We start from the raw sequence: 15,293 nt of genomic DNA on the forward strand, positions 1-15,293 counted from the left end.
TTATTACCTGCCTTCCTGCATGTCAGACACTTGTGAATGCAATCAAGTAGCAAAGTAGGTAAATGAGACTTGGGGACTCTAACTTAAATGTTTAAGGGGAGACAGTTGGAGAGTGAGAATTCATGCTTTTATCATGGGTAGTGAAATCATCAAAGTTGTAAAGGAGAGAGTCCTGCCTGTCTAGATGGGAGTCAACATGTGGTATTTAGCAAGTGGCAACGTGGAGCATGGATCAGAAGCAGCTAAGGGTTCCTGCTCTGCGTCCCAGACAAGATCATTTTCTTCTCAGAGAAATACCAATAGGGGTTGTATGATTTTTGTGCAAAGTTTGGCCAGAACTTCCACTTCCAGTGCTCTACTAACCTGCCTTATAGTGCACACATACACAGAGATCCCTGTTTATAATAGCAAAAAGTTAGATAAGCCTAAATATCTAATGATAGGGAATTGTTCACTAAACTATGGAATACAATTAAGGATATTAAGAAAAATGGTATTTTTGTGTTTGGTAGGAGGTAGAAAAAGATCCAGTTACGCTGTTAAAAAGGGAAAAAAAGTCTTAGCATAATCTCATGTGGGGGGGTCCTGTGTGTATAAACACACACAAATATGTCCAGCACACAACCATAGCTGTACCCCTAGGGTAAGCTGTAGGGAAGGGAAGCAGTGAGAGAAGAAAGAGAAGAAGCTAGGGGAAGGCAGACAGGACAAGACAGCCTCTCAATTTTTATTCTGTGTTTTTCTGTATAGTTCAAATTTTTACAGCATCCATGGACTTCACTTTGTAATTTAAAAAAGAAATGAGATAAAGCCCGTGAAGCACTGAGCATAGTGTCTGCCATGTGGCTACCACTAAATGTTAATTGACTCTTTTAGGGTGGCAAGAAAATTTGACTTGTTCAAAATGATTTAAATCTGCATACAGTATATCGATGGTTATAAATAAGTGCTTTCTCTCTCATGTAAAATGGAATGAAATAAATTTTCTTAAATTATGGTCAATAGATCCTAGGTCAATTAGGTGGTTAAGTATGTGTTCTGCTTATTTAATCATTTAGGATTTAATTATTCAAAACTAAGTTTTAACAGGAAGCTTTCCAAATATAGATTATAGGACTTTGCTTAAGCGTCAGAAATTTCCAGCCAACTCATGGCTTTATCTTAAAAGTACTAAACTTTAAAAATATTTAACATTTGGAGTTTATTATCCTGTTATCTATTTATTATTATTATTAAAATTATTATTTATTATTATTAAAACCAAGGTCAAATCTTTTAGGAAAGCTGTCTTTACAATGACCAATAGATATTCAGTAAATTAAAATTAAATTTAATTTTATGGAACTTTTTGTTATAAAGAATTTGAAATACTCTGTAAATAGATCATCTTTTATTATATTCATTTAATCATCGTTGTTTACATGAACACTGAATAAATTGAATTGAAAATCAAATTGTTTTTTGAAATGTACTGAGAACCTCTATTAAAATTCTTCATGGTGAGTTTCTTTGTTATTGAAAACACCACTTATAATTTGAATTAACATTTTCAAATTTATCTGTAAGTTAAGCCTACTAAGTTTTCCTAACGCAGGATACTGTTCTGCTAATGAAATGAGAGAAAAGTTTCTATGTTGTGATCAAAAATATTAAAACTTCACACTAGTCTCTACAAAAATTAGAAAAATTAGCCAGGCATGGTGGCATGTGTCTGTATTCCCAGCTACTTGGGAGGCTGAGGCAGAAGGATTGCTTGAGCCCAGGAGTTTGAGGTTGCAATGAGCTATGATGATGCCATTGTACTTTGGCCAGGGCAACAGAGTGAGACTCTCTCCAAAAATAAATAAATAAATAAATTAGAACTTAAAAAGCTATTTCTTTTTGTGTTAATAAGTATCTTAAAACCTACTTGTGCTTTCTTTATTTTTATTGAATTGACCTAGCAAAAATATTTTTCCTATGGAGAAATAGCAATGATACCTATATTTCTTTGATTTTTATACCCATTTATTTTTTCCAGTTTGTTTCTAAATGTATTTAATGTGACAGTGTTTTCTACCCCCATTTTTAACCCCAACCTCCTGAGAAGATTATTTAAATATATTGTGCATCTTAGAATTGATGAAGTTTGGCATGTGGACAAAGTTATGGGGCAAAATAGAGGTAGGATCCTAAGTGGTCAATGTTTGGCAGCCCCCACCCCAGAAAACACTTATTTAAATTAGATGGCATTTCTTATACAATTCATCACTAAACACTTGATTCTCTGGTCCATCATGCTGGGGGTAACTGGAGACACTCCTCAATACCCCACAGTATTGGCAATACCATGGTCTTTTCTTTTGCAGGTGTACACACTCTCTCTCTCTGTCTCTCCCTCTCTCTCTCTTTATAAATTAAACTTTTATTCTGAGATAATTGTAGATTATCTCAGTTGCAGTTGTAAGAAGTAATACAGGAAGATCTTATGTGTCATTTACTCAGTTTACCCCAATAGTAACATTTTGCAAAACTATAGCACATTAGCACAACCAGATACTGACATTGACACAATCCACCAATCTTATTTAGATTTTCCCATTTTTACTTGCGTTCCTTTGTGTGTATGTGTGTGTGTATTCTTGTATGTGTTTAGTTCTATGTAATTGTATCACAAGTGCAATTACCACTACAGACAAGATAGAGAACATTTCCATCACCACAAGGATACTTTGTGTTGCCTGTTTATAACCACACCCATCTCCCTCCCCTCCCATGTTCTCCCATCCTCTCTTATCCCCCTTCACCCCCCATGGACTTTTCACAAGTTGTGAATTTGATGGCAGCATGTTTTCTAGGTAACTTTTGGGAAGTAATTGATTTCTCATTTTCCTCTTGTGAATGTCTGTGAATAAATAATAGTAACTAAGCATATTCTTCTTGAGTTGTGCTTCTCCTGTTGTTTGGCAAAGGAACCAACAACAGCAGCGAGGGGCTGCCTTGGCTATGCAGCATTTCTAACTCTTTCAAGGTATAGAACCAAATTTGCCACCTTTGCTTCCATTCTCAGATTACGCTCGATTTGAGGCCAAAATCCATGACCTACGAGAGCAGATGATGAACCACAGCATGAGCTCCGGGTCCGGGTCCCTGAGAACCAATCAGAAACGCTCCCTCTATGTCAGGTAGGTGGTGAAGTATTTCTTACTCTGATCTGCAGTTTGGGGAACAATCCAGCTGAGAAAACAAAGGCAACACCTTGTAACAATGGAACTTGTGATCTAATTAACCCATGCTTATCAATACTCTACTGAAAAACCTTATGGTTAACCATTTGGAGGAAATTTTTGAAATGTTATTAGGCTAAATGCATGCTTTTATCAAATTATACTTCAACAATATTATAATACAGGGTAAAGTTCTTAGAATAGGTTGCAATAAAAAAATAAGAGACATTTTCATTTCTGATAAATCTTAAATTGAATACATGGACCAAAGCCCTGGACATTGTTCACCATCAGTATGAAATGAATATACACCTGTATCATCTCTTAACCTGCCTGATATTGATTGCATTAGCTTTGGTTTATTGATTTGATATCAGCAGTATTCTCAAGAGTTATGTATTTTGTTCTAAAAAGTCTTGGTGGAAAGACTTTCTTCTGTGTCATATGGTTACCAGTTGTTTCTCACACCATCAAAGTTACTTGTTCATTGACTGACCAAACTCATTACTTTACCAGAAAAAAAAAAAAGATTGATTAAACCTGAAATGCCTTCCAGTCTTTCATCCCTGTAGCTACCTTTAGAGTAAGATCCATCAACATTCAACTATAACATGCTTCTCTTCCTTGAACAAGCCTCCTATATCACTCCCAAACTTCATCAGTGCTGACTATACTTTTTAAAATAATATAAGTACTAATAGCCAAAAGAAGGCAAGTGATGCCCAATTAATGGTCAAAATGAATCGATGTATCATCTGGAGGAACCATGCCCATCCTCACTGTATTCTGCATTCCCCACTCTGGAACCTGAGGTCATATCCTCCTTATCTGAAATTTCACTTTCTTTTCTTGGCATGAGTTATGTGTTATAGATACTAAATGATGTACTTGAGTTGAACTTGTCCTGTTGGTTCCCCTTTGGCTGTAAAGTTATGTTTTGTGTGTATCAGGTAGGCACAGCAGGGTCAAGAAGAGAGCAGGATTCCGGAAGGCACAGGTTCTCAAAGGCCTTAATTTGCTGGCCAATCTGACAAGCATAGAGTCCTTTCTTATTTCATGGAGTTCCAGCACCTCAGAAGCCCTGAGATAAAAAAACAATCAAACAGACTATTTACCATCCAAATTTGGCCAACTGCATTTCAGAAGATTAATGATACACTTCATTATAATCTGTGAAAGGAACTATCAAGATCCACCCTAGAATATGTCTTGTAGTGACATCAGAAATACGACACAAAGTTAACAACCCCATCGGTGGCTATTTCTGTTCTCCTCACTTGTATTGTATTACTGGTCTTCGTGATACAAAATATTTTAAAATCTTGAAATATTTTAGTCTTGAGTAGAAAATTGAGAAAAACCAACTGGGTTAATAGGATAAATTAGCTAATGCAATTAAAATCGTTATATAGAATAAAACTGGAAGGAAAAATAACCAAATTGTTGGTATCTTATTAAAAGTAGAATATATAAAATGTTATTAATGTACTAGAAGAAATTTGATGAAAATACATTGGCAATAGCTTTTAATTAAGGTATGTAAGACTAGGAAAATTAAAGGAAGTGATATGATGATATTATGTGAAACTATTACACTTATTTGAAAGAGTAGTGTTAATTAGAATCAAATCTTTATGTCCCAAAACAGAAAAAAAAAGTATAACATATAGAAGAGATAAGAATTAAAGTAATACAATAATAGTAAGAGATTTATTGAAAGGAAGAAACTTTTTAAAATGAGACTCAAAAATACTTGACACTTCATGGGAAATCCCCCAAATGAAAGCTCTACAATATATAAATATGGTGTTTGGTTTCCAAAGGTTCAGTTATTAATACTTATTGAGTACCTAGAGGGCTGACTTAAGCATCTAAATGACTCTAAGAGACATAGAATTAGAAGAAATATGAGCCATACATACAGTCAACTCAGAGGGAAAAAACTTACAAGAGCCCCTGGCCTTGTTCTCATATGATGTGATAAAATAGACCAAAAAATTTAAAAAAAAAAGCAAGAACATGAAATGAACTAACAAGGCCTAAATGAAATCTTTATCAAAAAGGATTCAGCAAGTATGTACCTTTGTCTTTTTAAAAAAAAAAAAATAATAATATATATATATATACTCATATATATATGTATGTGTGCCAATTTTGGCTATAGGATTTTCATAGAGGTGCTTGCTTGCTTTATCTAAAGTGCTCAAATAAGACCAGTGCCACTTTGTTGTGCTTATTTTAGAAAGTCAACTATTTGCTCTCTCCTCTCATTATATAAATATAAGTTGATGAGCATATCTCTTTAATGGGGAATGACACGCTGGAGTACTGGTCTCCTCATTTTGCTTAGCTTTATGTAATTCTAGGGCTGGCGGAACCTTAGCTATCATCAGGTCCACTGTTTAATTTACAGAAGAAGAAACTGAGGCCTCAGAGAGAAGAGACTTGCCTGGGCTCCCACAGCTATTTGTGGCAGAGGCAGATCTCCTACCCCGCTCCCTCATTTCTCCCCACATTACTCTACCTCCCTAAGACTTAGTTTATGTGGTGTCAGCTGCCGAATGCACTTGAGCTGTGATGCCTGATTCTGTTTCTGTCAGCACAGCCCTGGACGCTTAGATTAAGGAATAGGTTAGCTGAGAGGAGAAATTCAAACACAAACTTCTACGGGCTTTTTACATAGGATAAACTATGCTATAGAACACATGGGATTTCGTCGGTATTATTCATATTTTTCCATGAAGCCAAAACCTAAATTAGAAAACAAGCAGCTTCTTTGTTCCGTGATAACCAGTTTAGCTGACTTAGTAAATATTTGCCTGCACCACAAAACCACTCTTCCCCTTGGAGTTACCTTCTCTACCTTCCTCTCTCTCTCTCTCTCTCTCTCTGCCTCACACACACACACACACACACACACTCGCACTCACGTTCACACTCCTAACCCTAGCCCTGGTCCCAGCAGTGTCAGAGAGGATGCATCTTCTCAGGATCTTGCAGAAGGTGGCCCCATTCCCTCACTAGAAATGATTCTCCCAGGTGGTAGCCATTTGTTTGCCTGAAATCTTGAAGGGAGGGAGAGGTAACCAGCACTATTTGAGCCAGGCAGTGTTTTGAATTGGAACCAACCTTTTCCATTTTCCAATCTAATTATAATGATATTCCTTCTTTTAATCTTTTGCGTGAGGTGCTTGAAGTACTTTGGTAGTGTTGTACAAATGAAATTGATTGTTACTAATGATAATACTGTACATGTTCTATGGGCATGATTTAAATATGTTGATTTAATGTGCTACTTGTATTGTGTATTTCTTACATTGGGAAACATTCAGTTGTCGAACTTTAGAAGCAAATAAAGTGTTAAAAATATGAATAAAATGTTTTTTTCAAAATGCTCCGCAAGTACATTATCAATTCTTCAAACGTAGACGCACTTAGGCTCCTGAGCTACTGGAATATGGATTTTGTTGCATGTATTTCGAGGCTCTCCATGTGGGCAGAGAGAGTAGGCAACTGCCTAGGTAAAGTGTTTATGAGCTCGTGAAGATCTCCCTGTCTCTAAAATACGCCCTTTCCTTCTTACCTACCAGCTTGTAAACAGCTGGTATAATAGAGAGCTAGGCTTTTCCTGCTACAAATCAAAATGCACCTTTGTATCTAAATGCTACTAAGAAAGATCTGAGATAGAGGGGATTAAATTCCCACACAAAAATTGCAAATGTCTAAAGAACAACCCTTTCTTTTGATGAAAGAGAGCCAGAGTAGCTAGGGAGAATGGGGAGGGCAAGAAAGTATAGCAAGTAAGTCCACCAATGGGAGGAGAGTACAAGGTCAGAAGAAAGAAAGTAAAAGAAAAACTTGGCCCATGTTTGTTTGTTAATAAAAGATATTGATTTTGAGAGTTCAAGCATATAACCTCTCTGTTGTGAATGTGGGTTTAAGAGTCAGTTGCTAGCATTTGCTCATGCACTCATCAAGGATTTTTTGTGTATGTTCTGTGCCAGGACCTGTAAGGGACACCGCAGACCAAGCAGTAACAGCAGTGTTTCCTCTCCACGAGAAACTCAGGTGTAGTGGGGAGACAGATGAGAAGAAGATAATTAAATGCAGTGTGATATGAAAAGACCTAAATTAGCCCTACAAAGTTCTGGAATCTTGATTGCTTCCTAATGCAGGAATATCTGAATTAATTCTTGAAGGTCTTGTATGAGTTAACCCAGGGCCTTTCAAATCTTTGGACCTAAAGTAAGAGATACATTCTTTATCATGACCCAGTAAATAAACACACAAATACAGCAGAAGAAAAAATTTTGTTAAATGATACTAACATTTTTTATGTACAGTGTACTTTGTTATTTTTCATTTTATAATATTTGCTTCTCTCTGTTCAAAATGAAGATCACAACTCATTAACTTGATTTAATAACTCACAAGTGGTCATGATTTACAGCTGGCAGAGGCAGGGGACAAGAAAGAGCATTCCAGGCAGATGACACAGTACACAGGCAGGAGAGAGCATCTTCCCTGCACTGTATTTAGCATTTCCGGGATTCCTAGACCCTTGGTGTTCTAGCCAAGTTGGAAGGCAGTTATCCCTGATACAGACGAGGAAGTAGAAGTAGTGGAAAGTACTTGACAGCCTCCTTCTATGGGTCCACTATTATGCTCCACTATTCCATATAATTCTCCCAACATCCCTATGAGTCAAGGGATATTGCCTCCACTCTATAGATGAAGAAACTGAAATTCTGAGAATTTAACTGATTCTCCCCAAGATCACGGAGCTAGACAGCATGGGCATAGACATTCATGTCCTGTTTGTGAGACATTGTAGAGCAGTTTTAAGCACACAGTTGCTAGATTCTGCCAGAGAGGAAAACATCTGATTCTTAGTTCTGCCACAGACTAACTCTGTGGCTGTGGACAAATCGGTGTCTCTGGACTTAGTTTCTTTAACTATGAAAATGGGACTAATAATAGGATACCATAAAGTGGTTGTGAGGATTAAATAAAATAGTGAATTTGAATACCTGGATCACGGGAAGCAGTTGATAAATGTTGGTAATAGTCATCATTTGTTATAAAGACCACCTCTTCCCTACAGGACAGAGAGATGGTAGAATTGATTATGAACAAGGCACTGTTTTCTTAGCAGTGGGATAAGCCTCCCTTGTTTCGTTACTTTCCTTCCGCAAGGGAAGAAGGACAGACTTCCCAGTGACCTTTTAGATTTTTGCTTCTCTGGACCCCCTGAAGCCAGAAGGGAGAGGCCAGGATTCCAGGACTCCAGAATACCTGGCTCTGTCGACTCATCAGGCATTTCTCAGCCCAACAAGAGTGTACCCAGAAGCAGAACCTGAAACTAATTCGATAGGAGCCACAGGATAAGAAGAAAGACTCACTGCGCGTACAACTGGACCTTCTAATTCTTCGGAGATGTCATCATTGTCCCTAACCACGTGATTTCTTCCACTTCCCCTCTGCATTCTTAACCCCCTTCCAGCCTTCTGCTTACAGTTCTGAATTTGAATAACATTTCTTTTGTAGTGGCTCTAAGTCCACATTTTACTCAAACTTGCTGCTACCTAAGACAGTTTTTGTCTCAAGGGCTAAAATATGACAGATGCACTCAGGTTGGCCTCTTGCCCACTGTTTAACATAAGGCTTTCATACAGTGATTCCTTAGTGCATTGATCCTTTCATTCAACAAACACGGTGTATGTACTCACCTACAACGTACCAGTCTGCAGTAGATGTTAAGGTTATAGAGATGAATAAGATCACAGACTTCCTTCCCTCAATGGTTTAGATTTGTAGGAATAAAATAGCAATGCAGACTGTTACTGTTAACTGTCATTTCCTGATACCTCATGTGTCATGTGCCTTGCAAGTATTATCCTATTTTAATCTTTACAACATGCCTATAAGTCTTCCAACAGTGAGTTTTGCCCATAAGACCACCAGTATTTGAAACTTATCTGTTAAAATAGTGACCACTCTGGTCCTTACTAAGGTTTCATGGTAAAGCTCCTTGAAATGGAGTTACCATTCAGTAGTGGACCTGCAAATCCCAGTTAGTATCTTAACTTATTACATCTCTAGTGCCTTATGTCACAGCACTTGGCATAAAAAAGTCTCCTTAGTAAATATTTGTTGAATGAATAAATGAATTAGTTCCAAGACTATCTTTTCTATACAAATGAGAAATTAAATCTTTGAACAATGCTATGGAAGTCCCATACCAGCTTGGCTGACACCAAATGCATGGAGTCCGGTTGTATCCTCAGTATTCAGGCACTGCCTGCTTGTACAGGATTTCCAGGGAACATCTGGCACTGCAAGGTCTTTCAGGCTGCTTCATTTGTTTGCTGAACTCTGTGACTCTCTTTAAATTGGGGCATAATTAATAATGAATTTAGACAAGCACACACAGCCTCCACCCTCTTAGTGAGAAGACTTGGAGTAGGGGCCCAGAGCGAACCTCATTCTCAACACAATTAGTCTTTCTATTCCAAGGAACTGAGTCTGGAAGTTATATCAAGGGCATTCTTGCGAAAACAAGTCCTACCTAGGACACTTCACTACTGAGCTTTTATTCTGGGGGAAGGGCATTCCTGCCTGATTTTGGTGGGAGGGGAAAGCTACATCATCATATAGGTAAGAGATTCTGGTCATTTTTTTTTTCCTTTACACATTAGCAAGCATATCTTTCCACTTCACTTCCTCCCCCCACTGAACTGCTGGTCAGTAACCCGGGGATGATAAGGAAGAGTGTGAAATGGAACATGGCAGGATTCTTCACTCCAGTGGCACTGTTGCTTCCACGTGGCTGTGGATTTCTTGAGAACATTTAAGGCAAAGCCGTAAAATCCGTAGGCTATGTTAAGAGTCAGAGTTTTATCTTCTAATCCTCCAACCTTATACCCAACATGCTCTTAGCTGGTCCCCAGAGAAAATGCTACAGTCAGCTGTGTGTACCCCCTGCCCTGTATTTGGCATGGAGCTAGCCAACAGTGATATTTTTATTGCCTCTCATTCATTCACTCATACATTCTTATTTAGCAACATCATCATTTATTCACTCAGAAATATGTTGACCACTCTATGATGTGTTGCAGCAGAATAGGAAATGAAAACTACCTGAATTCAGAGTCACTTTTCTCTCTTAATATCTTACTGGGGAAGAGGAGTGGGAGGGAACATGATCAGTTACTCAAAACATGTTAACTGGCTGAAGCAGAAAGTATGAATGAACTCTAAACTGGGGAAACCAGGAGGCAGCTGGACAGGGCATTGCAAAGTCCAGATGGGCAGCTTGGGCCACATAATGATAGGCCTAAGAACTTAGGTACCAGAGCTTAACTCCTGACTTCGCTTAAACCTTAAAACAGTACTATAACATAGGTATGATTTTTAGCTCCATTCTACAGAGGAGGAAGGAACCTTGCAGAAGGCCACAGAGGTTTAAAAATAGCCTACACAAAATGCTATGTGGCTGAGCCAGATTCTTTACCCAGGTATGTCTCTCACCGAAGCCCATGCTTATTTTGCTACAATACAATGAAGATGAGGGTAATCTTATGGGGGCACTGATTAAATTCATGTTGATGGAACTTCTGCTTGTTTTATACTTAATACTGACTTCCTCCAGTCAGACCTGGCTTCTAGTCCAGAATTCATCATGTATCATAGTGAATAATAATGATGCATAGCTTGTTTGCTAAAACTTGAATATCTCACTTACAAAATGGACATAATATCGGGTTCACAGGCTTGTTGTTAGGATTAAGTTAAATTCAGTCTGTGAAGGAGCCTGCCACATAGGACCTGTTAGGTAAGGGGGAAGTCCCTTTATACCTTCAAGTGCTTAGAATCTGCCTCCTAAACTGGTTCCTCCTTTAAAGCAGAATAGATCTTGATGCTTCATTTATATTTTGAGACTCATTAGCATTATGCTTACTCTTTCAGGCATTTGGATTTTTAATTGTGTCCTTAATTATGGAATAAAAGGCTTTGTCTTCAAGCTGCTAATTTTAAACCAGAAATAGAAAGGAGGGAGGGGGTCGTTGGGGATCTGCGGAGTTTTCTCCTTCCCCTGAAAGCATAGGCTGCCTGTGATTTCTAATTTTTAGATTTCTCCAAGAAGAGGGGCAAAAGTATAATGGGTGACCCGTCCATTGACCATCATATATTTTCCTCTATTTCTCCACCCCAAGATCTAGAATCTAGATCTCGTTATTATTAATGGTTGGCCTATCATTCATTCATTCACCCAGAAAACCTCCTCTGAGCCTTAACCATTCACCTCATACTGTACTAGGCTCTGGTGATAAAACGATTAATAGAGTATCTTTTCTGCCCTAAGGAGCTCCAAGGTTTCTCCAACAGCCTTGATTCTGCTTCCCTACCCCCACCCCATGATAATCATATTTCCAAAAATCTCTCATTTCCAGAGGATGTACTTGGCCTCATAGCTCAAAATTATTACTTCCTAGAACAAACCAGACAGTTCTAGCTAGAAAAGAGAGCAGAACAGTAAAAGCTGGGACACAGGATGCTTGCAGGAGAAAGCAGGTGAGAGGGGAGGGCATAAAAATATTGAGGGATCCCTCACCCTGAATCATGAAGCAAAGGAATAGACACAAGACATTTGTGTCTCAGCGTTTGAACAGTGGCTGACACTTCTTTAAAAACTTTAAGTACTGTGTTGTATGAACTTTTTGAGGGCAATTGAAAGTGATGATTAAACAGAATAAGGTATTAAAAGAACCATCAAGGACTGGTTGTGTCAAGCACATACACCTCTGTGTTCCTCTGCACTATGCAAACTGCTCTCTTCCACCCTTCGCATGCTCTCTTCCTACTTGTTGACTTACCTGTTTCCTCCACTGGACTGTGGGCACCTTGAGGATGAAGATTCTGTCTGCTTAAAATCTACATCTGTACAGTCTGCTATATAGTAACTGTTGAATCAATCAAGTGAATAAATTATGTATGTCACTAGATTGGAAAGAGTTCCACTTTCTGTATTTTTTATTTTATTTTTTCAATTGACAGATGATAATTGTACATATTTATGGAGTACATAGTGGTACTGGTTCAGATTTGAACCATAGGGTCATACCTTCATTGACCATGCAACCTTAGCAAGGAGGCATGAGTTTTCGTGCTATGGGATGCTACACACAGGATGAGAGAATTGCAAGACTTCCTGACGAACTTAGAGCAAAATGGAAAGGATATGGGTTTAAGTTTTTCTTTAGTGACTATTAATTACAAACTACTATGTAGGATGCTGTCAGGGGTACACAGATGGATCAGAAATGCCCTCAAGGATACAGCTAAAGCTAGTGGCAAAAAACAGATGAAAATAGGTTATTATTCTGAACATAGACTCTGCTCCAGGATCTGACAATGCGTGTGGGATAGGAAATATGGGAGATTTGAAAGGGCAACTGTGCTGGGAGCTCTTGCCGTACATTCCAAAAGGAAAGCTGTATTTTTTTGGATCATCTTTGGCAGTGTATTTTCTCTCTGCAGGAAGTAGACACTGCCATAGAATGAAATATTAAGTCCTCTAGAACACCAGCTCATCCAGCCATTTATTCATAAGTTCACAGCGTAAAAGAGTAGGCAAAAAGCCTGAGTTATGGAGTCAGAAGTACCTGGATTTAAGTCCTGGCTCTGCCACTTACTGCTTTCCTTGTGACCTTAGCAACTCATTTCTTCTCCCTTGAGGCCTCTATTTTTTCTATCAAATGAGGATAATAAATATCGTCATTTAAGTTTATGAGGAATAATATTTATAAATCACTTAGGATCTTATACAAACTCTTCCAGAATTTAGGAAAGAGAGAATGCTTCCTAGCTTTTTACAATGTTAACATTACCTTGGTACCAAAACATAACAAGGTCACTATAAGAAAGAAATGCATAGCCCAATCTCTCTCATAAACATAAAATCAAAAATCCAAAATAAAATATTAACAACATAAATTCAGTGATATATAGAAAGAATAATATTAATATATCATGACCCAGTGGAATTTTTTACAGGAATAAAAGATTGATTTCATATTAGAAAATCACATTAACAGAATAAGGGTAAGAATCAGATGATCATCTAAATGTTATAGAAAAAGCATAAAATTCAAATTCAATAAAATTCAAAACTAATCTATGACAAAAATTTCTTAGCAAACTTGAAAAATACTGGACTTCCTTAATCTAATAAAAGGCAAACATCATACTTAATAATGAAATTTTGGAAGCTGTCTCCCTGGAAGCAGGTATGAGACATCTTCTATCACCACTGCTATTAGATGGAGCTTCAAGGAAAAGTAAAATGATCAGAAGGTAAAAATAAAACTATCCTTATTTACTGGTGACATAACTGTGTACATTAAAAATCAAAAAAACTAGATGGACTGCTGGAATTAATAAGTGACTTTAGCAAGGTTACTAGATAGAAGGTCAATAGCAAAATAATTGATTATGTTTCCATAAAATAATGCTAACCAATAAGAAAACTAAATCTAAAATACCATTTCTAATAGGATTGAAAAACATTAAATACCTAAGAATAAATCTAACAAAAGAATATACAAAAAGCCACAAAACATTATTAAAAGAATATACATAAATGCAGGGATATACCTTATTCTTGCAAAGAAAGACATAATGTGGTAAAGGTTTCAGTTCTCCCAAACTCCCTATCCACATATCAGAAGATGATTTTATTTGTTTGCTTATTCCTTTAATGATAGTGGTGAACTTGACAAAGTGATTTAAAAATTTATGTGGAAATATAAAAGACCAAGAATAGGCAAAACCAAAAAGAATAAAGTTGGAGAATTTAGGTTATATGATGTTAGAATTTGTTATGAGTTTACATGATAAAAGGCAGCATGGAATTTGTGTAAGTATAGACAAGTAGACCAACAGAACAGAACAGAAAGTCCAGAAACAATCATACATACATAGAACCTCTTGAATTTATGACCAAAGTAAGGTTACTATGAAGTGGAAAAATGATAATCTTTTTAGTAAATGATGCTAACTCAATTGGATATCTAAATTTTAAAAAATGGCTCTTGACCCTACCTCACACCTTATACAAAAATCATTCTAGATGGATTGTAGATCAAAATGTAAAAATTCAAACAATAAATGTCTAGAAGATAATATTGGAGAATAACTTCATAATTATGTGACAGGCAAATATTATTAATAAGTCTTAAATAGGTATAAAACATACTAATCGTAAAGGAAAATATTGTTAAAATAAATTACACTAAAATACAAATTTCTCTTTATCTAAAAATACCATGAATAGAATGGGGCTAGACAGAGCATAGGAAAGATGTTTATAATTCAGAGATCTGGAAAGGAAATTATAAGCAAAATATGTAAAGAACTGCTGTAAGTCATTAAGAAAAAGAAATAAATTTTTTTAATGGGCAAAAGACTTGAGCAGGCATTTATTAAAAGAGGATATATAAATGGGCAATCACATGAAATGGTGCTACCCACCAGAATGACTAAAGTTTAAAAGATTGTTCATATCAAGTGTTGGTGAGCATGTAAATAGTCATATATTATTCATGGCAAGTAAATTGATACAACCATATTGGAAGATTGTCTGTCAGTATCTATTAGAGGTGAATATAAGCTGTGATTTACTCTTAGGTATATACCCAATAGAAATGAATACATATTGTTGAACAAAAATACATACAAAAATGTTCATAGTAGTACTTTTTGTAGTAGCCTAAACTTGGGAGTAACCAAAGGTCTATCAACAATAGAACAGGTAAATAAATTATAGTATATATACACAAAGGAATACTATACAGCAATGAAAATGAATAGCTACTGTATGCAACAGCAGATAGGAATCTTGCAGATATATTATAATATCGAGTGAAAGAAGCCAGTCTCTCTCTCACACACACAATGCTATATGTATATCAGTTTTCTATATTGCTATTACAAATCATCACAAACTTAATGGCTTACAAACACCACAATTATTATCTTAAGAATTTTATAGGTCAGAAGTCCATTATGAGTCTTACCAGACTAAAA

General features: G+C 36.7%; 1 protein-coding gene across 14 annotated transcripts in view; it reads left to right on the top strand.

Moving 5' to 3' along the window:
- DLG2 (discs large MAGUK scaffold protein 2) overlaps window positions 1–15,293 on the top strand; it is a 1,739,579-nt gene that overhangs the window by 1,593,383 nt on the left and 130,903 nt on the right. For all 14 annotated transcript variants that reach the window (XM_045557224.1, XM_045557232.1, XM_045557228.1 and 11 more), the window contains one exon: window positions 3,050–3,164. In XM_045557224.1, coding sequence (XP_045413180.1) covers window positions 3,050–3,164 — 115 coding nt within the window. The remainder of the gene's footprint in view (window positions 1–3,049; window positions 3,165–15,293) is intronic.

Source organism: Lemur catta, chromosome 7 (assembly GCF_020740605.2).
Source record: "Lemur catta isolate mLemCat1 chromosome 7, mLemCat1.pri, whole genome shotgun sequence".
NCBI lineage: Eukaryota > Metazoa > Chordata > Mammalia > Primates > Lemuridae > Lemur > Lemur catta.